This window comes from Pelodiscus sinensis, chromosome 7 (genome assembly GCF_052426305.1).
Source record: "Pelodiscus sinensis isolate ZL-2025 chromosome 7, ASM5242630v1, whole genome shotgun sequence".
Taxonomy (NCBI): Eukaryota; Metazoa; Chordata; order Testudines; family Trionychidae; genus Pelodiscus; species Pelodiscus sinensis.
Window position 1 is genome coordinate 59690347 of NC_143058.1, and position 22556 is coordinate 59712902.

General features: G+C 44.8%; 1 protein-coding gene across 10 annotated transcripts in view; it reads left to right on the top strand.

Moving 5' to 3' along the window:
* Positions 1-22556, top strand: part of UNC80 (unc-80 subunit of NALCN channel complex) — a 184003-nt gene that overhangs the window by 124735 nt on the left and 36712 nt on the right. For all 10 annotated transcript variants that reach the window (XM_075933916.2, XM_089779820.1, XM_089779824.1 and 7 more), the window contains exons 41-52: positions 1203-1292; positions 2386-2487; positions 2795-2975; positions 4404-4672; positions 5994-6128; positions 9467-9605; positions 11285-11381; positions 14572-14742; positions 14951-15043; positions 17174-17209; positions 17564-17782; positions 21507-21707. In XM_075933916.2, coding sequence (XP_075790031.2) covers positions 1203-1292; positions 2386-2487; positions 2795-2975; positions 4404-4672; positions 5994-6128; positions 9467-9605; positions 11285-11381; positions 14572-14742; positions 14951-15043; positions 17174-17209; positions 17564-17782; positions 21507-21707 — 1733 coding nt within the window. The remainder of the gene's footprint in view (positions 1-1202; positions 1293-2385; positions 2488-2794; positions 2976-4403; positions 4673-5993; positions 6129-9466; positions 9606-11284; positions 11382-14571; positions 14743-14950; positions 15044-17173; positions 17210-17563; positions 17783-21506; positions 21708-22556) is intronic.

Below are 22556 nucleotides of genomic sequence, written 5' to 3' on the forward strand. Positions count from 1 at the left end.
AACAGATGGCAGAACAAGGAGCAATGGTCTTAAGTTGTGGTGGGAGAGGTCTAGGTTGGATATTAGGAAAAACTATTTCACTAGGAGAGTGGTGAAGCACTGGAATGGGTTACCTAGGGAAGTAGTGGAGTCTCCATCCCTAGAGGTGTTTAAGTCTTGGCTTGACAAAGCCCTGGCCGGGTTGATTTAGTTGGGATTGGTCCTGCCTTGGGCAGGGGGCTGGACTTGATGACCTTCTGAGGTCTCTTCCAGTTCTATGATTCTATGAAAAATAGCAGTGTAGAGCTGAGAGGCAGGGCTCTAGGAATTCAGAGAACTCTGCTCTACTCCCTAGAGACTCTGTTGCTGTTTATACCTGTGTTAAGGTGGTTTATGAAGAGTCTATCATCTACTTTACCCCCTGGCTACATCTAGACTACACCCCTTTTTCGTAAAAGGGATGTAAATTAGACGTATCGCAATTGCTAATGAAGCGGGGATTTAAATCTTCCCCGCTTCATTAGCATAAAAATGGCTGCTGCTTTTTTTCCGCACGGAGCTTTGTCTATGAAATAAGGGATAAGGGATCTTTCGGAAAAGGCTTTATTTTCCGCAAGATCAGCATCTAGATTGGCGCTTTTTTCCAAAAAAGCTCCGTGCGGAAAAAAAGCAGCAGCCATTTTTATGCTAATGAAGCGGGGGAGATTTAAATCCCCGCTTCATTAGCAATTGCGATATGTCTAATTTACATCCCTTTTACAAAAAAGGGATGTAGTCTAGACGTAGCCCCTAAGTGTAGATATAACCTTTATCTCTCTCGGCCTTATTTCCACATTTTGTAATACAGTACTTCCTTACCTGGAAGGGGTATTGTGAGAATAAATACATATATTTGTGTGGTGCTTAGGGCTGGTATCAGTGGAGGCAGTAATAACCATATGATGATGCCGCTATAGAGACAGAAAAAGTGTGGAGGCAAAAGTAATTGTTCTATGAACAAACACAAGTAACATCAGTCCACAAGGCTGTCAGTCCAACAGGTTTTACGAACACTGAAGTGGGAGTATGTATCTACCTGTCTGTCTGTCTGTTCATTTTCAAGAGCAATGTACCAGCCTTAGCAAGGCATTTGGGAATGGTCCCTCAATAACTGGTATTAAATTCTTTGTCTCGTACAACTTTCTTCAAAAATAACAAGTTGCTCTTTGTTTCTTCCCCCTTAGGAGTGCTTGGAGTTTTTTAACATACCTGAAACCCAGTCTGCTCATTATTTTTTAATGGATAAACGATGGAATCTTATTCATTACAATAAGGTGAGGTAAAGGCCTGGTTCATCTGATTTTGTTCTTTCTTCATCCCTTCCTGAATATTGGGAGTGGCTAGAATATAGCAAGAGATCTGTATGTGACCAGCATATCATCACTGATGAAGAACTGTCACCTGTGGAAATTACAGGTCTTAGGGTACGTCTAAACTACATGCCTCTGTTGGCAGAGGCATGTAGATTTGTTTTTTTGGCAAAGGCAAATGAAGCCGCGATTTAAATGATCGCGGCTTCCTTTACATTTACATGGCTGCCGCGCTGAGCCGACAAACAGCTGATCAGCTGTTTGTCGGCTCGCGTGCTAGTCTGGACGTTCCCCCTGTCGACATCAAAGCCCTTTGTCGGCAGCCCCGGTAAACCTCATTCCACAAGGAATAACGGGGCTGCCGACAAAGGGCTTTGATGTCGGCAGGGGAGCGTCCAGACTAGCGCGCGAGCCGACAAACAGCTGATCAGCTGTTTGTCGGCTCAGCACGGCAGCCATGTAAATGTAAATGAAGCCGCGATCATTTAAATCGCGGCTTCATTTGCCTTTGCCTATGTCTAAAATCTACATGCCTCTGCCAACAGAGGCATGTAGTCTAGACACAGCCTTAGTGTCCCTAAAGAGAGATGGAAAGGAAGCCTGCATCTTAGATTTTGTAATATCTGTCTGGGGAAATCTATTTCCTGTTCTGTTCAGATTCTTATACCACCCACATCACAGAGCAGAAGCCCCTATCCAGATATTTCAGCAGCTCAGTATTAGACTTTGTTTGGTTGGGGTTCTAAGAATGGACGAAGGCTCAGAGGACTGTCGGTGTGGGCATCATTTTGGGTTTTTTATCCAAGCCAGTTCACCACTCTCCATGGAAGAGCCTTTTTTATTACGACTGCACTGATGAAGAACATAAAAATGGCCATACGGAATCACGTGGTCTGTCTGGACTAGTTGCCTGTCTTCTGACAGTGGCTGGTGTCAGAGGCTTCAAAGGGAATGAACAGAACAGGGCAATGTACTGAGGGTTGTTGTCCAGTCCCTGCTTTGGGCCCAGTTCCAACTGTATTTTTTTAAAACGGTTTGTTATTCTCTTCCATTGCAGACCTATGTTCGGGATATTTATCCTTTCCGGAGGTCAGTGTCTCCGCAGCTCAATCTGGTACACATGCATCCAGAAAAGGGGCAAGAGCTTATTCAGAAACAGGTATCTCCCCACCACCCGGGCATCTCCAGCCAAAACCACATCATTGGAAGTGGCTCCTCCTTGTCCGTTGTAAAATGCTCCCCTCGGTGTCAGGGCACACTTTTCCAAAGGAGCAGCTCCTGAGTGTCACTTCCCCAGGCATGCTGCATGTTCAGGAACAATCAGGGCAATGAAGAAGGCAGTGGAAACTCCCTCCCGCCTGCTCCTTTTAGCTGCACTGGTCTGCACACGTCCTCATACGTATGGCGTGGTGATCTTTAAGGGTGTCACAACCTTTATGCTCCATGTGTCTCTCCCTCTCTGCTAGGTGTTCACCCGCAAGCTGGAGGAGGTAGGACGGGTTTTGTTCCTCATATCGCTGACCCAGAAAATTCCTGTCGCCCACAAACAATCGCACGTGTCTATGCTCCAAGAAGACCTTCTCCGCCTGCCTTCCTTCCCTCGGAGTGCCATTGATGCAGAATTCTCCCTCTTCAGTGATCCACAAGGTACTGAGAAAGCACTTGGCAAAGATTTCACTGGCTCTGTTTGCATGTTGTACTTGGCACCAGCTTCTTCATTCAGGAAATCTTCTTCTTTGCTCAAAAAGACTGAACAGCATAGAGATTTATCTCATCTGAAAGGGTCAAAGAAAAGTACCCCACCCAAGAATATGATTTCCAGGCATTAGGACATGAGCGTGACAGCAGTAAAGATACTGCTGCATACATTTGTTCATTTATTAAAAGCCCACAAGAGAGACTGCTTTACATTGACTTTGTTGGGCTTTGGATTAGGGCCTCAGTTTCATGCACTCGGTATACTCTGATTACTGACAAGCACTGCTAATGCAATGTTTTTCAAAGTGTAGGCACATAAAGCTGTGCTCACAAAGTTTGTATGTAGTGTGCAACTTCTGCCTTTGTGCCTGCAACATTTCACATGGAAATTAGGTAAATGCATATCCAAAATGGAATTTGTGTGGATGGTTACACAACTTGTATGTGTAAATGTGGTGTCTGCAGCCATGATGAGCATATATGCAAAATTTTCCAAACGGAATTTAGGAAATGCCCCTTTCAAAGGTTAACCCTTATAATCAAAGTTTCAGAGGGGTAGTAGGCTGGTTCGACCATCAGAAGGGATCCACATAGAAAACTTCTTGTATTCAGCCCACTTAATTAGCTTTGTTAACACAGATCCAGCAATTGACAGGTCACTGCTTTTGCTGTTCTATACATATCTTGGATTCTGTTACGTCTACTCCAACTCATCTGATGAAGTCAGTTTTACCCAGGAAAACTCATGACCCTATATATTTTGTTAGTCTCTAAGGTGCCTTATAACCGAGTAGGTTTTCTAGTCAAACTCTGGGGTGCATTAGGCTGCCTATTGCCCTGGAAGGCCCTTTTCATTGTGTGGTAAGCATTAGCAGATCACGAAACTGGACGACTGCTGGCACTGAAGGCAGCATATTAATTGCACATCAGCATCCTGTAGTGTGTTTTCTTCTGGAGTAACCTGAAGGGTAGGGCTTGCCTACTTCTCCGAAGATGGCAAGTTACCAATGATATATACATTTTTGGTCTGCTTTAACTTAAAAGAATGAAAAATTGAATGAATTTTAGACTAACAGGATAAAGAGGAATAAAGTCCTATAATATTGCATTCCTCCAGTGCCTCTTTTCTATTGCTTATCCTCAATTGGCCAAAAATCTATTGTCATCAGTAGAGTTACACCACCAGTGAATTTGGTTCAGTCCTTTTTAAAAAGTATCTGTAGCCAAAGTGGTGCCGAGTTTGCTGGAGGAAACTATGTAGAAGCTGTTGTTCAGAAGATCTTTTCCATTGGTCTTTGGGAATGTTATCCCGCTGGAAATGCCTTGCTGGGCTGAGGCGAGTAATTAGCTTCTGTGTGGCCTGCGTTGTTCTTGCAGCTGGGAAGGAACTCTTTGGCCTTGATACTCTTCAGAAAAGCCTATGGATTAAGCTCCTGGAGGAGATGTTTTTGGGCATGCCCAGTGAATTTCCTTGGGGAGACGAGATCATGCTGTTCCTAAACGTCTTCAATGGAGCGCTAATCCTACACCCAGAGGACAGTGCCTTGCTGAGGCAGTACGCCGCCACTGTCATCAACACTGCTGTGCACTTCAACCACCTCTTCTCTCTTAGTGGCTACCAGTGGATCCTCCCCACCATGCTGCAGGTGAGTGTCCTACCCCACCAGCTAGCACTGTAGACGAAAGAGCTGCTTCTTTTACAGTGTTCAGCTCTTTATCCACTGAGAACTCCTAGTCAGATCAGGAATGCAGTGTACATACCACCTTGAACTATCAGCTCCTTGTACAGTACCACAGCACTGAGATACACTTACAGTGAGAACAATCATGAATTTGTTATCACAGATCAAGATTTAAGAAAGCGTGAATCAGGATACTGGACACATGTGGGCTGTGTCTACACTGGGCCACTTATTCCGGAAAATCAGCCGCTTTTCCGGAATAAGCTACGAGCTGTCTACACTGGCCCTTGAATTTCAGGAAAAGCAACAAAGCTCTACTGTACAAAATCAGCCGCTATTCCGGAAAAACTATTCTGCTCCCACTCGGGCATAAGTCCTTATTCCGGAACACTGTTCCGGAAAAGGGCCAGTGTAGACAGCCCAGTAGTCTTTTCCGGAAAAAAGCCCCGATCGCGAAAATGGCGATCAGGGCTCTTTTCCGGAAAAGCGCGTCTACATTGGCCACAGAGGCTTTTCCGGAAAAAGGGCTTTTCCGGAAAAGCAGCCTGCCAATGTAGACGCTCCTTTTCCGGAAAAACTGAAAATGGAATAGTATTCCGTTTTAAGCATTTCCGGAAATTCATGCCAGTGTAGACACAGCCGTGGAGTACATGTGATATTTGTTTTATAACCTGTTCCCTAGAGAATTAACTAATGTAGCCTTCAGTCGCAACACATTTCTCTTGCCCCTTTTTGCAGCATTGTTTGAGATCCTATTTCCATGAATGTAAATTCATAGTCCAATTACTTCCTCAGGAACAAGCCAATGAGGTGTCTTTTTGTCTACCCAAAAAGTTCATTTTCTGCCCCCAGAGATTGAGTTCATCTCCTTGATGTGCAGCTGAGCTACCAGAGCACTTCTGTGGCATAGAAAGTCTTGTGTGGGCTATCAGTAATGGGGTGAAATCCACCCCAAATGCAGGACTTCAGTGAGGTTTGTTGCCTGAGCACAGCTAGAGTAATATTGGTAGTTGTTTTTCATGCAAACATGTATCAGCAGGGAACTAGAGCAGGGAGGTAATTTAAATGTACAAAAAGGCTTTTAGGTAAGTGCATTGTTTACAAACCACAGAGAAATTAATCACTGGTGATTCACAAATCTAATGAAACACCTGCAGGGCAGGATTCTGGGTGGGAGAGAGGCATGTGGAAATACTGCTGTCTAGGACCACAATGACTTTCAGAATTCCCTGTATTGCTCTTTGGATTGGCACTTCTATACTCTTTCTTTCCTTTTTCCTGCCAGGTGTATGCAGACTATGAAAGCAACCCACAGTTACGCCAAGCAATTGAGTTTGCCTGTCGCCAGTTCTACATTCTGCATCGCAAGCCCTTCGTTCTGCAACTGTTTGCCAGTGTGGCTCCTCTCCTCGAGTTCCCTGTGCGTAAAACATGCTCCTAGATTTCTGGTCAAAAAGAGCTGCAGGTGTAAAAACACCCAGCAGCAGAGTGGGGGCTGTGCAGTTTATTTCACTGGGTGCAGCAAGAAGGGTTACCTGTTTTATGGCAAAGTGGCATATGTGTGAATTGGGTGCAAAGAGCTTGTGGACTTCAGAGAGTTCGGGCTCTGCAAACCAGAATGGCTGAACTGGAGAAGCTAAGGGAGACGAAGAAGTACACAGATGAGACTTTCCAGCACACTATAGTGCAGTGTTTCTTAAACTGTGTTCCGGGGCACACCGGTGTGCCACGAAGCAGTTGGAGGTGTGCCACAGAGAAAAACAGAGTTCAAAATGGCTGCTCTTAAAGGGGCAGGCAACCTTTATTTTTGCTCAATAACTTCCCCCCAACCTTTTTTTTTTCTCCTCAAGAAAAAATCCTTGATGTAAAAAAAAATTATTGTTTGGCGTTCCTCGGTCTTAAAAAGTTTAAGAAACACTGCTATGGTGTGATTCCTCTATGACAGTCTCTGTGCTATTGAGGAGGATGGAAGTCTAAGAGAAGAAGATCCATTGAGAACAGAGGAGTTATAACCCTCCTTCCAGATGATGTCATGGTATCCCTCTTGCACTGAGGATACCTCTCTGGGGTAGGGAACCTCATGTAATAGAGAATTCAATCATTAGAAATATAAATAGTTGGGTTTGTGATTACTGGGATGATATATGTAAGTACTAGAGACATACAGAAAGGTTGTAGACAAGTCCTAGAGGCCAAATTTAGGCAGCTAGGTAAAGATTAAAGTCTGGGCTTTCCACGGTAGCATTCTCTGAAATGCTTCCAGTTTCACATGCAGGACTTCAGCGCCTCAATGTGTGGATGAGACAATGGTGTAGGGAGGAGGGGTTTAGGTTTATTGGGGATTGAGGAACCTTTTGGATGGGCTCCAGCCACACCAAAAGGGAACCAGATTGTTGGCATGTAAAATTAAGAAGTGTATAGAGGAGCCTTCAAACGAAGGGTTGAGGGAAAAGCTTGCAGGTATGGAGGAGCACTGAGTTTGAACAGAGACATCCCATAGGGGAGGCTCTATAACAGAAACTCTTTATCTTAGTAAGGACAAATGTTGACAACGCCCAGATATGTACTGAAGAGAAACAGTGAAATGAAAAAAAAAAGTCCTATTCAATTATATCACATAACTGCGGAAAACTAAAAGATGACCAATTTTATAACTGTTTGTATATAAATGTTAGGAAATCTAAATAATACGATGAGTGAACTTGAGTGCCTGGTGTTAAGTGACGATAATTATATGTGACAGGGTCAGTCCAGAGGGATACAGGAGAGTGGTAGAAGAAAAGTACATTAGCCCTAGCTTGAGTAAGTCTCTGTACCCAGCGTGAACTAACAAGGGCTAACCCAGCACCAGAAGGAACCTTCTGGAATCTGTCAGGCCAATTGAAGCACCTGGAAACCGCTGGGAGATTTCTGGAGTCAACTATATGGGTCTAATCAGAGCACTTAGGGTCAATTAAGAGCCAGTTGAGACATGTTAAGAGCTCCTCTGCAGTTAGTAGAGCGTGCAAGGAGTTTGGAAGAGGGGAAGGTTCCCAAGGCCTGAGAGTGAAGAGGTGCACTTGCTGAGAAGCTGGGGACTGTGAGAAAAGGCAGAATGCTGTGGAGGAGCAGGAAGGACTTGTCCAGGTACCAGAGAGAAAGTCCTGGGAGGAATTGTTTGGGGAGGTGACCCAGGGAAGTGGTGGCAAGACTTGGAATAGAGGAAACCCTGTCTGTTGCCACTGACTTAGGGTTCCTGAGCTGGAGCCTGGAGTAGTGGGTAGGCCTGGGTTCCCCCCACCCCCTTGCCTCTCCATTACAGAGTCTGCCTCCGAGAGGGGAGACCGGGTCTGAGCTGGGGTTTTACCCCATAATATGGATGAGCCTGTGGTGAGAAGGGCTTAGTGGGCTGTGACCCTTGCCTCTAGTCAAGGGCAGTGGGCTGTGTAGAGCATCACAGCGAGGCTCTGAGGCAAACATTATCAGCCAGAAGTGCGGGACCCATGGGACACGGTTGGAGCTTTGCCACAGATATAATAGGCATCAAAGAAACTTTGTGGAATGATGACAATCAATGGGACACAGCAGGACCAGGGCATAAAATATACAGGAATGCCCAATGGAAGAGTGGCACTATATGTGACAGAAAGCAGAGAGCCAAATATAATTAAAATCTATATTAAAATCCTATTTTAAATGGTTTATAAAGGGTTAATAAATGAACAGCTGGGCTACGTCTACACTGGCATGATTTTCCAGAAATGCTTTTAATGGAAAAGTTTTCGGTTAAAAGCATTTTCGCAAAAGCGCGTCTAGATTGGCAGGACACTTCCGGAAAAGCACTTTTTGCGGAAAAGCGTCCGTGGACAATCTAGACGCGCTTTTCCGCAAAGAAGCCCCAATCGTCATTTTTGTGATCGGGGCTTTTTTGCGGAAAACACTACTGTGCTGTCTACACTGGCCCTTTTCCGGAACAGTTTTCTGGAAAAAGACTTTTGCCTGAACGGGAGCAGCATAGTTTTTCTGGAAAAGCACTGATGTTTTTATATTAGATCGTCAGTGCTTTTCCGGAAATTCAAGCGGCGAGTGTAGACAGCTGGCAAGTTTTTCCGGAAAAGCGGCTGATTTTTCGGAATAACTTGCCAGGGTAGACACAGCCCTGTTGTAAGCATGGCACAGACTTGACATATTGTTGTAAGCCGCCTATTCACCTTTGAGATTGTAACAATTGATTAACCATTTATTATCCTTTTATAAGCTATTTATAAATGGTACCTTAACATAAATCTGTAATTGTATAATGGAAAAGAAGCAGTGGATTCAAATTGCAGTGAGAGATTTAGCTTAGACATTATGAAAAACTTCCTAACTGTAAGGGTAGCGAAGTACTAGAAGAAGTCACCTAGAAGATGGTAGAATTTCTTTGGAGGTTTTTTAAAACCAGGTGAGACAAACACCTGTCAGAAATCGAGGACCCTTCCAATGCTACGTTTCTGTGATTGTAAGTATATAGGTAGAGAGGGAATCGGAGACCTTGCGTATTTGTGACATAGTGTCACTACTGCAGAGGACAGCACTTGAACGAGCACCTTGGAAGTAAGACTATACAGTTTCCAGACTGTGTTACTGCTCTGGCCTTTGTTTGCAGAATCAGACCGTGCATATTGGTTTATATGATTACGCCCCTAAACTAAACTTCTAAACTCTTTGAATGCTTGATTAAAACTGAACTGGAATGCAAACAGAATAATAAAAAAGTCAATCGTATCATTTATACAGGATGCTACAAATAGTGGACCCAGCAAAGGAGTGTCTGCTCAGTGCCTGTTTGACCTGTTGCAGTCCCTAGAGGGAGATACACCAGACATTTTGGACATTTTAGAGCTGGTGAAAGCAGAAAAGCCTCTTAAATCATTAGGTAATAACAGATCTTCCTTTTGTTACCCCTGGTGCTCAAGAAACGTGTTTTTTTAATTTTATATCTAGTATGTTGACCCAGTAATATTTGCTGTAGGCTTTTTGTTTCTCAGTGCAGCAGCATCCGCTTCTACACTTTACCCAGCTGTCAGGGGTAGGTTTGTGCCAATTGTCCATTAGGTATTTCCCACAACAGGTTATTTATTTAATTGAAACCATTTTCTGTTGTGCTGAGTGAGCATGTTTGCAATTTTGAATTGGCTCACTGGGGAGTGAAGAAAAACAATCCCAAATAGGCTGCATTGGGCAGACAAAATCAATTCAGTGCCTTACTCTGTTCCGTATTGGCAGGAAGCAAAGGCCTCAGGTCCTATCTTGGCCTCTCTCAGTCTACTCTTTTTTAAATTAAACAAGCCCAATTCTTTCAGTCTTCCCATAAGATTTCTAGATCTTTAATAATTTTTGTTGCTCTTCTCTGAACCTTCTCCAATTTCTCTACATCTTTCTTGAAATGTAGTGCCCAAACGGGGCACAATACTCCAACTGAGGCCTAATCAGTGCAGCATTATTCCAGATGAAGCCTAATCAGTGCAGCATTTCATTAGATGCCTTAATGAAAGATGATTTTTTGAAAATGCATGGTGTCAAGTATCAGAGGGGTAGCCGTGTTAGTCTGAATCTGCAAAAGCGACGAGGAGTCCTGTGGCACCTTATAGACTAACTGAAGTGTAGGAGCATAAGCTTTCGTGGGCAAAGACCCACTTCGTCAGATGGCATGCATCTGACGAAGTGGGTCTTTGCCCACGAAAGCTTATGCTCCTACACTTCAGTTAGTCTATAAGGTGCCACAGGACTCCTCGTCGCTTTTGAAAATGCATGGTACAGCATCTCTCAACCTGTTTAGTTTTCAAAGAAATCTAAATCTAAATCAGAATAGCTTTATAATTATCCTAATGCCCAAATATTCAAAAATGACCAATATTTTTGGATGCCTCTATTTTTGGGTGTCCAACTTGGGACATTGTAAGAGAATTTCAGAAAGTGTTGAGTATCTACACTCTGAAAATGTGGCCCCTTTGCTGTGTCTCAAGTTGAGAACCTAAAAATTGAGGCACTGAATGATGGTATTTTCAAAAACATTTAAGCGCCTTTTTCAATAATGACCTGAATGCTTCGGAGGTGTAAGTCATTGGCTTTGAAGGAGGTTCAGGCCCCTAAGTGCCTGAATCACTTTTGAAAATGTTACTTAAGTGCTTTTGAAAGATTTTATTTAAAATTGCTAGCTGCTTTTCAAATGTTGGCCATAATTACATATATAGACACCTTTATAAAGGAGGCCTGATTTTGTGGGGTGAAATGAATCTCACACAGCCATTGTCACATTTGATGTCACTTTATTTTCATGTGCTACCCAGAGTTTAAAATATGACGTAAGTGGTATAGAGGCCTTATGATTGGGGACAAATGTTTTGCCACTGCTGAGCTTTCAGATGGCTGGGACAAGCAATGAGAACATGGTGTGGCTTTTATTGTTTTTAAAAAAGCAAAAACTGTCTGGGATTTAATAACGTGAGAGGCAGAGCAACTCAAAAGAAAAACCCTTTGAGTGAATTCCACCTGCCTGCATTTCCGTTTCCTCTATTTGCATAATTACGTCCTATGTTACTCCCGTCTCCTCAGATTTCTGCTATGGGAATGAGGATCTGACCTTTTCTATCAGTGAAGCCATCAAGCTGTGTGTAACTGTGGTGGCCTACGCTCCTGAATCATTTAGAAGGTAATATCTCTTTGGTGTCTAGCTCAGTCTATGCACACTTAGAAAAGGGAAAAGAATAGCGTGAGGTGCGAGGGATAAAATGGAGTTCAGTAGAAGCGAAAGTAATGATTATGGAAGCCGATTCCAAGCATGGCTTCTTGGTTTTCAGAAAAAAATGTACACTTGAGCAGTTCACATTCTTCCACTTCAAAAAAAAAAATACAGCTGAGTTTAGAGTAGGTGAAAAGTGCTGTATTGTTACGTTGTCTAGTGGAATGTCTGTGAATTTAAATAAAATTCGTGTGTACTCAGCACAGTTCTGGCAATTATCCAGATTAAAACTGGTCATTACATCAATACAGCCCTAGGGTATGTCTACACTACAAAGTTAATTCGAACTAACGGCCGTCAGTTAGAATTAACTTTCATAGGCGCTACACAGGCAAACCGCTAGTTCGAACTTAATTCGAACTAGCGGAGCGCTTAATTCGAACTAGGTCAACCTCATTCTACGAGGACTAATGCCTAGTTTGAATTAAGGGCTGTGTAGCTACTTAATTCGAATTAGTGGGAGGCTAGCCCTTCCCAGCTTGCCCTGGTGGCCACTCTGGGCACAACCAGGGAAACTTGGCTGCCCCCCTCCTAGCCTCGGAGCCCTTAAAGGCTTGCCCGTGCCAGGTGCAAGCCTTCCAGCACCCAGCCAGCAGACCCTGCACCTGGCACGGTACGAACCAGCCACCCGCTGCCACCCAGCCCTCCGCCTCTTCCCGGGACCAGGCTGGCGGCTCCCAGGAGCCTGCCCTGAGCCGCAAGAGGCGGGCGCCCGCCTGGTCTAGTGTGGAGATTGTGGACCTCATCTAAGTTTGGGGGGAGGCCTCCAATGTCCACGACCTCCGCACTAGACACAGGAAAGTGGCCGTCTAGGGCAGGATAGCTATCAGCCTGGCCACCAAAGGCCACATGCGAACCCGGGAGCAGGTCTGCGTGAAAATCAAGGTGGTCCAGTGAGACCCCCGACCCTGAGCTTAGAACATAAGAACGGCCGTACTGGGTCAGACCAAAGGTCCATCTAGCCCAGTAGCCTGTCTGTCGACAGCGGCCAACACCAACTACCCCGAGGGGATGGACCAAGCCATTTGTCTTGTGCCATCCATTTCCAGTCTTCCACAAACAGAGGCCAGGGACACCATTCCTACCCCCTGGCTAATATCACTCCACGGACCCAACCTCCATGACTTTATCTAACTTCTCTTTAAACTCTGTTATAGTTCTAGCCTTCACGGCCTCCTGTGGCAAGGAGTACCACAGGTTGACTATTTGCTTTGTGAAGAAGAACTTTCTTTTATTAGTTTGAAACCTGCTACCCATTCATTTCATTTGGTGTTTTCAAAGGCCAAAACATCTTTTGTGAGGTGATGAGACCTCGTCTGTACACTGTACTGAAGATATGGTGTACCATCGTTTTATACTTCCCCTCCTCCTTCTTCCCCTGGCTTCCCCTTTCCAGCTCCCTCCTCCCAGGTTTCCCCCTCTCCTCTCCCACCCTCTCTCTTCCCCTCTCCCACCTCCTTTTCCCAGTCTCCCCAGAGGTTAATCCCCCCCCCCCCCAGTTTTTTTAAATAAAGTAAGTTTCTATTTTTGAACACACGTGTCTTTTATTTTTTACATCAGAAAGGAGGGCTAGGGAAGGGTAAGTGGAAGGAGGTGAGGGAGGAATGGGGTACGCGCCCCCGTTGGGGAGGACTGGGGTGGCTCTGCAGGCTCCTCGGGGTGGAAGCTCTCCTGCAGCCCCTCGATTGACTCCCCCGGATGGCAGCCTGCGGCAAGTGAAGCCGGGCTGATGGCCGAGTGCTGTGCTGTGCCGAGTGAGGGCACTCAGGGCACTCTAAGACAGAACTGCTTTGCTGTCCCTCATCGAGGTAGACAAGCACACAGGGAACCCTGAGAACTGTCTGTCTGGGGTGGGGGTCGGGTCCCTTTAAGCACAGCCCTCGGCTAGCCTGAGACAGCAGCTCCACGCTCTAAGTCCTAACCTGATGCCCTTTTGGCACTGCTTCCGGCCATCCTTAACCCCAGTTCAGGGTCCACTCAATGTGAACATGCTAATTCGAATTAGCAAAACGCTAATTCGAACTAGTTTTTAAGTCTAGATGCACTAATTCGAATTAGCTTAGTTCGAATTATCTAATTTGAATTAAGTTAGTTCGAATTAGTGCTGTAGTGTAGACATACCCCTATTGTTGCAAAAAATCCTTTGCTGGGACACTGGGAGAGAAATAATTTGGGAGTGGCCTGCCTGCCACAGACATGCTGTGTGACCTTGGGCAAGTCAACTAGCCTGTCTGTGCCTCACTTTACCATCAGTAGCATAGGCATGATAATAGTAAACTCATTTGTGTTCAGTTATTCTGGATGTCTAGGATGCACTCTTCAACTGCTCTCTTACCCTGTCCCTGGTCAAGGATGGCATCTGTGTGGGGAAAATGCTTTGTGATTAGGGTCCTGGATGTCTGCTATGGGACAAGTCTAAACCATAGAGAGCCTGAGGTGTTCTCAATCCATAGGTGCATTTCATAGAGCACAGTTCCCAAGCTGCCAACAGCCATGTGGCTAAAGCCCTGCTCAGCATGATGGATGGAGCAGCACTAGAAAGGCAGCCATTGTAACCATCTGTGTATAACCATGAGAAAGTTGGAGAGCGCTGTCGGGTTTAGGGTCTCTGTGGTCATGGAGCACAGAGAGGGGGAACGTGAGGGAAGGAGCAGAGAGAAGAAGCAGACAGATTTGAAGGGGAGGAGAATTTGGGGAACAGGAGGCGACAGGAAGGGGAATTCAGGAGGGGAACCTGAAAGAAAAGGAATCCTTGGAGCCAAACATGAGTGTATGGGCATGAGAGAATGCGTATGAACCATTAGGGCATTACACAATTGTGTGGCATCCCTGGATCTACATTTGAGCAGGAAAACTCAACCAGGTTTGTAAACAGCTTTGAGATTCTCAGACTAAAGACGCTGTCTTGATATGAAGTAATTGTGTTTATATTCACTTCCAGCACTCACCGGATTCCCTTCAGCGGAGTCTTCTGTCCATATACCTTTCAGGCCCAGCCCTGTTTAGCTAGTGAGATATAATGAAATCACGCCCTGAGGTTGCTGTTGGACTCTCAGACCTCTGCCTGAAGTGAAAGGTTGTGTGGTTTGCATTGTCCCAGCCTTCAGATGCTGATGGTCCTGGAAGCACTGGTTCCCTGTTACCTGCAGAAACTGAAGAAGCAGACTTCACAAGTGGAGACGGTGCCAGCTGCCCGCGAGGAGATTGCTGCTACTGCTGCTCTTGCCACGTCCCTGCAGGCCCTCTTGTACAGCGTGGAAGTTCTCACCAGGTAGCCCCGGGGCAGCCCGAAGTCAGCCTTTACTCTGTAGCTTGCTGATAACATGAACTACGGACAGTGAAACTGCGATGCATGCGTAGCATGCCAGTGTTTAATGACCACAGTGAATTTAGCACTGTGTTTTAACAGGTCCTGGCTGGAGAGTCAGTCTGGTTCTGAGAGATTGTCTTCATTATGCTATTGATCTTTTTTTGAACAGGCCCATGACTGCCCCTCAGATGAGCAGGTCCGACCAAGGCCATAAAGGAGCCACGGCAGCCAACCATACCATGTCAGCTGGGGTGAATACGAGGTAATTCTATGCGTTTTTTTCTCAATCCATTGCTCCCACTTGCCTCTGTTGGAATTTTGCAGTGTCGAGTCCCATTCTGTGGATCAGGAACAGTTCTGAAGGCGCTATGGTTGGTTTATGGACTAGATGGGTTTGGTCCTGCTTTGAGCAGGACATTGGACTTGAGGGCCTCCTGAGGTCTCTTCTGACCCCCATGTTCTAAGATTCTCTATGTGTGTGAGAGGGCAATCAGTTACTAAGAATGAGAAGGACTGAAGAGAAAACAACCCCCCCAAATCAAGCACTCCATCGGCAACACCCCAATCCTGGAGTCTCGGTGTGGCTGTATTATAGTCCAGGACAATGTGACTGAACAGGAGAATGGGATACCAGACTGGGGGATGCTGACTCTAGATTCAGTCTCTTTTATTCCCCTTGGCCCACCAGAGACTTTATTAACCAGATTTAAAATGTCCCATTTTTGCTTCCAGAGTGCAGGAGAGACCAGATATTGATTTTTGTCTCCTCCCTCCTCTCCCCCCGCACACACACATGGTTTGAAAACAGCAGGAGGGTAATAAAGCATGGAAAAGCTGAAGGATTGTTTAACTAAAACCTAGGTGTAGCCAGAAACACATAATGCTGCCCCATCACTCAGGGCAAGGCAGTTCACATTAGGCTGCTGTAAGCACAAAACCTCCGGATGAGGATATTACATTGTGGAGAAGGTGCTAGTGAAAGGCTCAAAGCCTGATACAAATAATAGATTTAGAAAATCCTATCTGGAGTGCAGGCTTGGCTAACATAGGCAGCGCTGCCCTCTTATTGGATAGGTTACACATTTCTGTGATCAAATTCTATCACGTCATGTTTAGGGATGTAAGCGACTAGTCGAGTAGTCGACTACCTGATAAGCCTAGGCTAGTCACTACTGGACTGCTCGCTTCCCCACCCCTTGCAGCAAGTAGGGGAAGGGAGGAGAGCAGGAGCCAGTGCTGGGGGGGGGGCAGCTTAAATGCCGGTTTCCCCCCAGCACCATCTCTGCGGTGCAGGGAGAGAGGGGGAAAGGGAGACAGATGTGCAGTGGTCTAGGACCCAGCAGGAGCTAGGACAGCTCAGTCCCAACTCGCACCACATTTGGGACCTACCCCTGCTGCGGCTCTGCATTTGAAATGTAGTAAAAACCGGCTTTCATGACATTTTAAAATGCTGAGGTCTGGGATCCGGCGCGAGCCAGGACTGCTTAGTCCCGGCTCATGCCAGGTCCTGGACTTACCCCTGCTGCAGCTCTATGGGACACATATCTAGTCCAGGAATGGAAGGGCACCCATCCATTGATTGCGGACTAAAGATAGGATACAGAGGTAGTAAAAATCTCCACCATTTTTTGTTTCCCATTTGTGTTGTCTGCGGTGGTCTCCGTATAACAGACTCAATAGTAAGAGCCGGAATTTAGTGATACAAAACTTGATCGCTGTTGCAGCTTCCAAATTATTTTTCCTGGGAGTCAAAAGACAATGATTAAAGAGGTTCTCCATTAGTTAAGATCTGGTCTCACAAAATAAAATGTTAGGAGGGAGAAAAATATGGGAAATATTTTAATGCCATCATATAAAATAAGGATATGCCCTCAGCTAAAATACTGTGTATGTCCTCACCACATGTTAGAAGACTGGCAGAGCCAGAGAGGTTCAGAGACAGGCAATAAGAATGAATAGGTAAAGGAAGCAGACCTTATACAAAGAGAGAATGAAAAGACTGGGATATGTACCTCTAAAGGTGGTAAAGAAGAGGGAGCATGCAAAATATCAAATGGTGGAGACTCCAAGTATGCAAAGCTTATGTTCTTTTTGTCCGATAATACACAAACAAGGGACACTTGAAAAAAACACTTAAAAAAAAGTTTTGAGTGGGACATAAAACCTCATGCTTCAGGGTTAAAGCCAATTGCTAATTATTATTATGGATTAGGAAGAGTTTTTTTGTGTTTGTTTTTTCTGGGTAGCAGCCTAGCTCGCATCTGCCTACTCTGGGTTTTCTTGCACGTTCCTCTGAAGCATCTGTGAGACAGAGGATCTGAACCAATATGGCAATTCTGATGTGCTGGAGTTCCTATTTGGAATCACAGTGTCTGCATTTTCAACTTCCCAGGTACCCGGATCAAGGAGTCAAACTGCACTTTATCAGGTACAGTAAGACCTACACCCATTTTCCCTGGCATCTTATGATGAACTCCTCTGAGGCGGATTCTTAGTTCATCGGGTTGCACTTACAGTAATTGAGGCAAGGGATGCTGTTTCAGGGGAAACCAGCGGAAGGTATTTTCATTTAAACAAGGCTAATTCTCCATCCTGGAGGTAATAATCTCTCTCTCTCTCTCTCTCTCTCTCTCCCTTTACTACAAGTGCCAGGTGCTTTGCCTTCCTTTTCTGTCACAGGGGAAGTGGCTTTTGCAGAGCAGTAATTACAATCTCATTTACCAAGCTGTCTGCATCACCTTTCAGCTATGCACCATACACCCTCACTTTTTTTAATCCCCAGGGAAAACCTTCATTTGCTGGAGGAAGGCCAGGGTCTCCCCCGGGAAGAGCTGGATGAGCGAATTGCTAGGGAGGAGTTCAGGAGGCCCAGAGAGTCCCTACTGAATATCTGCACTGAGTTCTATAAGCACTGTGGCCCTAGGCTGAAGATATTGCAGAACCTGGCTGGAGAGCCCAGGGTGACTTCCCTGGAGCTGCTGGATGTTAAGTCTCACATGAGGTACTCCATTTGCCGTACAACTCTATGTGTGCTTGTCTGTATAACGGTGAAGAAATGCACGCTTTGTATGCAGGATGCTGTATGCAGTTCCAGGGGCAAGTCTGAGTGAGCACTCTACCTCATTCAGCCTTGGGAACAGGGTATGTCCGGAGGCTTCCAATCAGGAGTCTGTCAGCTTGCTTCCATTCCACGAAAAGGGGTGAAACGGGAGGAGGAGGGGGTGGGGAAAGTCATTAAGTTCTAGTACCCTAAGCCTAAGAAGAGGCAAATGTGTGCTAGAGTCATGAATGCGGAAGGAGGAGAAATCTGAACAGAGACCTGTAGGAAAGTGGATTCCTCTCAGGGATTTGCCGTTTTCATTCCCTGACTCTAATTTTTCATAAAGCCAAAAGTAACCACTTGCACTTTTATTTGTTCTAACAATTACTCATGCTGGCAGAGCCTTCCAGAAATGGTATGTGGTGTTCCCTAGATCGTCTCCGATTCCCTTTGCATTTCCTGGACATTTCATACGCTTGCAATCCGGGGCAGCAGTTCCTGCTATCAAATAGTCTGTTGAAGTTGGCCTTTGTCTCAAGAGTCACTAAAACATATATGTGCTTGCCTGATGGTTATTCCTCCACATGTGTGGGCATAGTTGATAGACCAAAAATTAATCTGCAGGGGAAATTATATTCTGTGGGGTATTGTTGGTTCTGCCTATGCTGCAGGTGTGTTCTGATGTATTGTCTGTGATTGCGAGTAGTAAGTGTGTGTACTGTATCCTGTAATGTATTGGAAACCAGGACTAATATGGCACAGTTCAGGCCCTCCGATGGGGCGGGGAGAGGGCCACAGTCCCAATGCCCACCAATTCAAAAGGGCCCAGGGCTCCCAGCTGCTGCCACTCCTGGCACAGTTCAGCTGGTGCTAAGGTCTGGTGGCAGGGGGCATGGCGGGTTTGGGCGATGCTCAGGACTGTTTGTCCCCAGCCCTATCCCTTCTCCCTGAGGGCTCACCCTTTTCAGGTGCATAGAACCACCCCCCTCACACACACCTTGCTCAGGTGCCTGGCAATTCGGTCAGCTCCCTTGGGGCAGTTTTAATGTAGCTCTCACCATAACTTGTGGGTATCTGAATGCTTTTGGAGGATATCATTAGACGCTTTGGGATTGTTCCTTGAACTAAAACCTTTTAGAGCAGATGCAGGACATTCTCATGTAGTACGTGGCTGATTTAAATGTAGGTGCATATCTGCAGTCTGGCCCTGTGTAGATCATTGTGAAACATTTTCCTCCGGAAAGTAAGTGCTAGGATATCAAAAATAGGAAGGAATAACTACTTGTATGCCCATTTTGTTGCAGTACAAATTCTCCAACTATTCAGTGAGCCTCAGGAATGTACATCTAATACAAGGATTTAGCTCATAGCATAACATTGTGAAGGCTGGAGATCTTCCATATTTCATCGATATCCTTGTTTTGCCTTTGTACACAATATAAGGGGCTCTCAGTTTGCATAATCTAGGACTTCTTTAGACTCATATGGATACTTTAGGTTTGTATGTGTTGAAGTCACAGAACTAAGCTAGTCTAAGTCTAAATCTCTTCCATCAGATGATTCAATAATGCCATCAGGCAATTTTGTTGAGATATTCTAAAGAATCAGAAAGTAGGGGATTATGTGGTGATGCTGCCCTGTTTTCCAAGGTGGAAAGAGATCAGAAGTCACCATAATGGAGCTGAGGGTCTGAATCGCTGAAGTCAGAGTGGATAGAATAATGTGACTCCTCTGCTGCTCCAGAAAAGTGCTGGTTTGGTTTCAGTGCTAGCAGTGTCTGGCTTGCTGGGGCTAAAACACAAACAAATGGTCTCATCCATAGTTAGCATGAAATCAAATGGTAGGTCATCTTTTTCTCCAAAGAATTTGGAGGCTTCTTCTTTAGGAGCTGTAAGGGCCCTCTGGAGCGTTTGTGAACTGTTCTGAGAAAGGGACGGGAACGTCTCAGATTCAAAGAACAAATCACAACTACAAGAGTTTTTTTTTTAAATCTTATATACTGTGGACTGTCTTTGGGACTGAAAGCCTACCAAATATAACTGCTCGTCCTCACATATAACAAGACAGAGTAGGCGACCATTGTACCTGAGCATCTTGCACTGAAATCAGATCCAAGCTTAATGCGTCTCACTAGCAAAGGGAGTGTGCTTGGATGTTTTCCAGTTGCCATTGTTGAATCCAAAGACAGAAACTCATCCGCAATGGCTGATAGCCATTAGGGTTCTCAGGGTAGCTCTAAACTCCTGATCACCTTCACCAAACCAAAATATGACTGACAAAAGAAAAGATGTTTATTAATGTGCAGATGAAACAAGATAATGCGGCTTTTTCAAATCCTATACCACATTGTTAATGTTATAAATTACCCTAAAATAACAGCCAGAAAATATATAAAACAGTGCTGAGCTATTTATCTTTTATCTCTCAGTTAAATTCATTCAAGAATTACAGTGCTTTTAAAAAGCAGCTCTCACAGAGTTAAGGTACTGTGGCATTGTGACACGGCCTCGCAGAACAACATATCCGCATCATTTCAAACAGTACATCCCCTGCACTATCTGGGCTATGGCTTTCTGCTAGGAGATGTGTCTCTGCTTCAGTATTGTATTCAGCCATTGCATAGCACATTAACTTCAGCCTACAGAGCTAGAAAAGCAAAGCCTGAGGGGAGAATTTCTCTCTTCTCATACCATATTTTGTGCATGTTTTATGGCTGTTTTTTCTTCGGACTTTTTCCAAAGTTTTTTTTCCCAGTCTCCACCTTGGTGAAGCTGAGAGGAAAATACCCTTCCAGCACACAGTCCTGGTCCTCAAGATCCATTTTTTTGAGTTTGTCATTAGTGCTAGTTGAACAGTTTTCAACAGAACAGTTTTCTGTTGGACAATGCAGTTTTATCAAAATTGACACATTCCCATAATATGTTTCAATTTCAGCACATTAAAAAAATTACAAGAAGTCTTCAAGTATCTGTTTAATTGCCATTCTTATTCCAAGCATGAGATAAAAGATACCCCATAATCATGGTTATCTGGGAGAGTCAGAAAGAGCCAAAAAAAAAGCCATAAGTGAAGCTAATGGGAAAGCAAAATGAACCATGTTGGGGAAAATAATCCTAAATAACACAGATTACATAGATCTGTGAACCACATTATTTTTGTCAAGTTAAATGCATCAAAATGGCATGGAAATATGCAGTTTTCCGTATTTATCTCATATTGATCTGGCAACATGACAGAAAATCAAACCACTCCAGCTTCACTGATACACGTCCGATAATTGCTGTGCACTGCTAAAGACCCTTCACTGGGATTGCCTACATTGTATATTATTATCAGCTGAACAAAGATACTACTGTATTTGATCCCTGTTTTAGTAACATGAGCTAGCCTTTCTTTGTGATCTCTTTGATGCAATTTACCCATCTACTATCCACATAAAGATGCCCATGATGATGTAATCCTTAGATACCATGTACATGCATGTGCAGAAGTACTGGTTCCACCAGGGGCCAGGAATGTGTCATTATTTGACCTAAGAGTTTAAATTGCAGGGCTCTACCCTCAACAATATCCTTCCGTTAAAAGAGATTGGTGATACCTCCACCAAGCAGTTGGCATGGCTCTGTGTTACAGAGACGCTCGTGTTAGAGTACCAGATTTCCCTCTTAACAAGCCATAATTTTAGGTTGGCAGAAATTGCACATTCCCTTCTGAAGCTGGCACCTTATGATACCCAGACGATGGAAAGCCGCGGGCTCCGGCGCTACATCATGGAGATGCTGCCCATCACCGACTGGACAGCCGAGGCCGTGAGACCTGCCCTTATCCTCATCTTAAAGCGATTGGATCGTATGTTCAATAAAATTCACAAGATGCCTACTTTGAGGTGAGCAGGTGTAACGGAAACCTTTGGGTCCGTTTCTGATGTTGCAAGCCTTGAAGTAAGGGTATGTCATTTTATTGACAGTGTCATGCTGCACTGAACTTTTACAGCAAAACAAAGATGCATTTCTCCTGTTGGTGCATATGTATGTCGCCATTTTTCTTGGTGCCGGTTTCCGGGCAGCAAGAGAGGAAATGCATATTTTATTGAGAGTGACCATAAGAAATGGAAATCTAACACATTCCCTCTCCCAAAATAAGTCTTCAGGCTAAAAAGAGTCTCATTATTTCTGGGTCTTTTATGTTTACTGTTTTTAAAAAAGTATGTTAAATTATGGGAAGAGTATTTTTAAAGTACCTGATTACCATAAGGCTCTGTACAAATTATAAGAATAGCCTGAGATGGTAGTAGTATCCAAATACATATGGCTAAAGAAGACGTGAGTGATGAAAGCAGCATCACAAGAAGTAATGTGGGAGGTTCCAGGGGATGATAATTGAACATGGGGCCTCACTGATGTGACTTCAGTCCAGGTTAGTAGCATGATGGCCTTTTGGTGGCCTGTGGGAAAGAAGCTGATCTTGGTCCAGTCTCTTCTGGAAAAATTCCTAGATCACAAAAACACACCATGACAGTTGCCTTGAATTGGTAACCTTGTTGGTAGCATTAGCCAAGAGGCCAAGAGTGTAAGGGGAGTGAGACTCTGTTAAATTCCGTCGTTCCCACCACTGAATGTCTGCAATTCTGATGGGGTGTTGTGCGTACCGAGCGAGGTGGGGATCTTTCACCTCTCCTCCCACCTTCCTACTGCATTGGATGAACCCTTTCAAAAATGCTGCCCTCTCAGAGAAT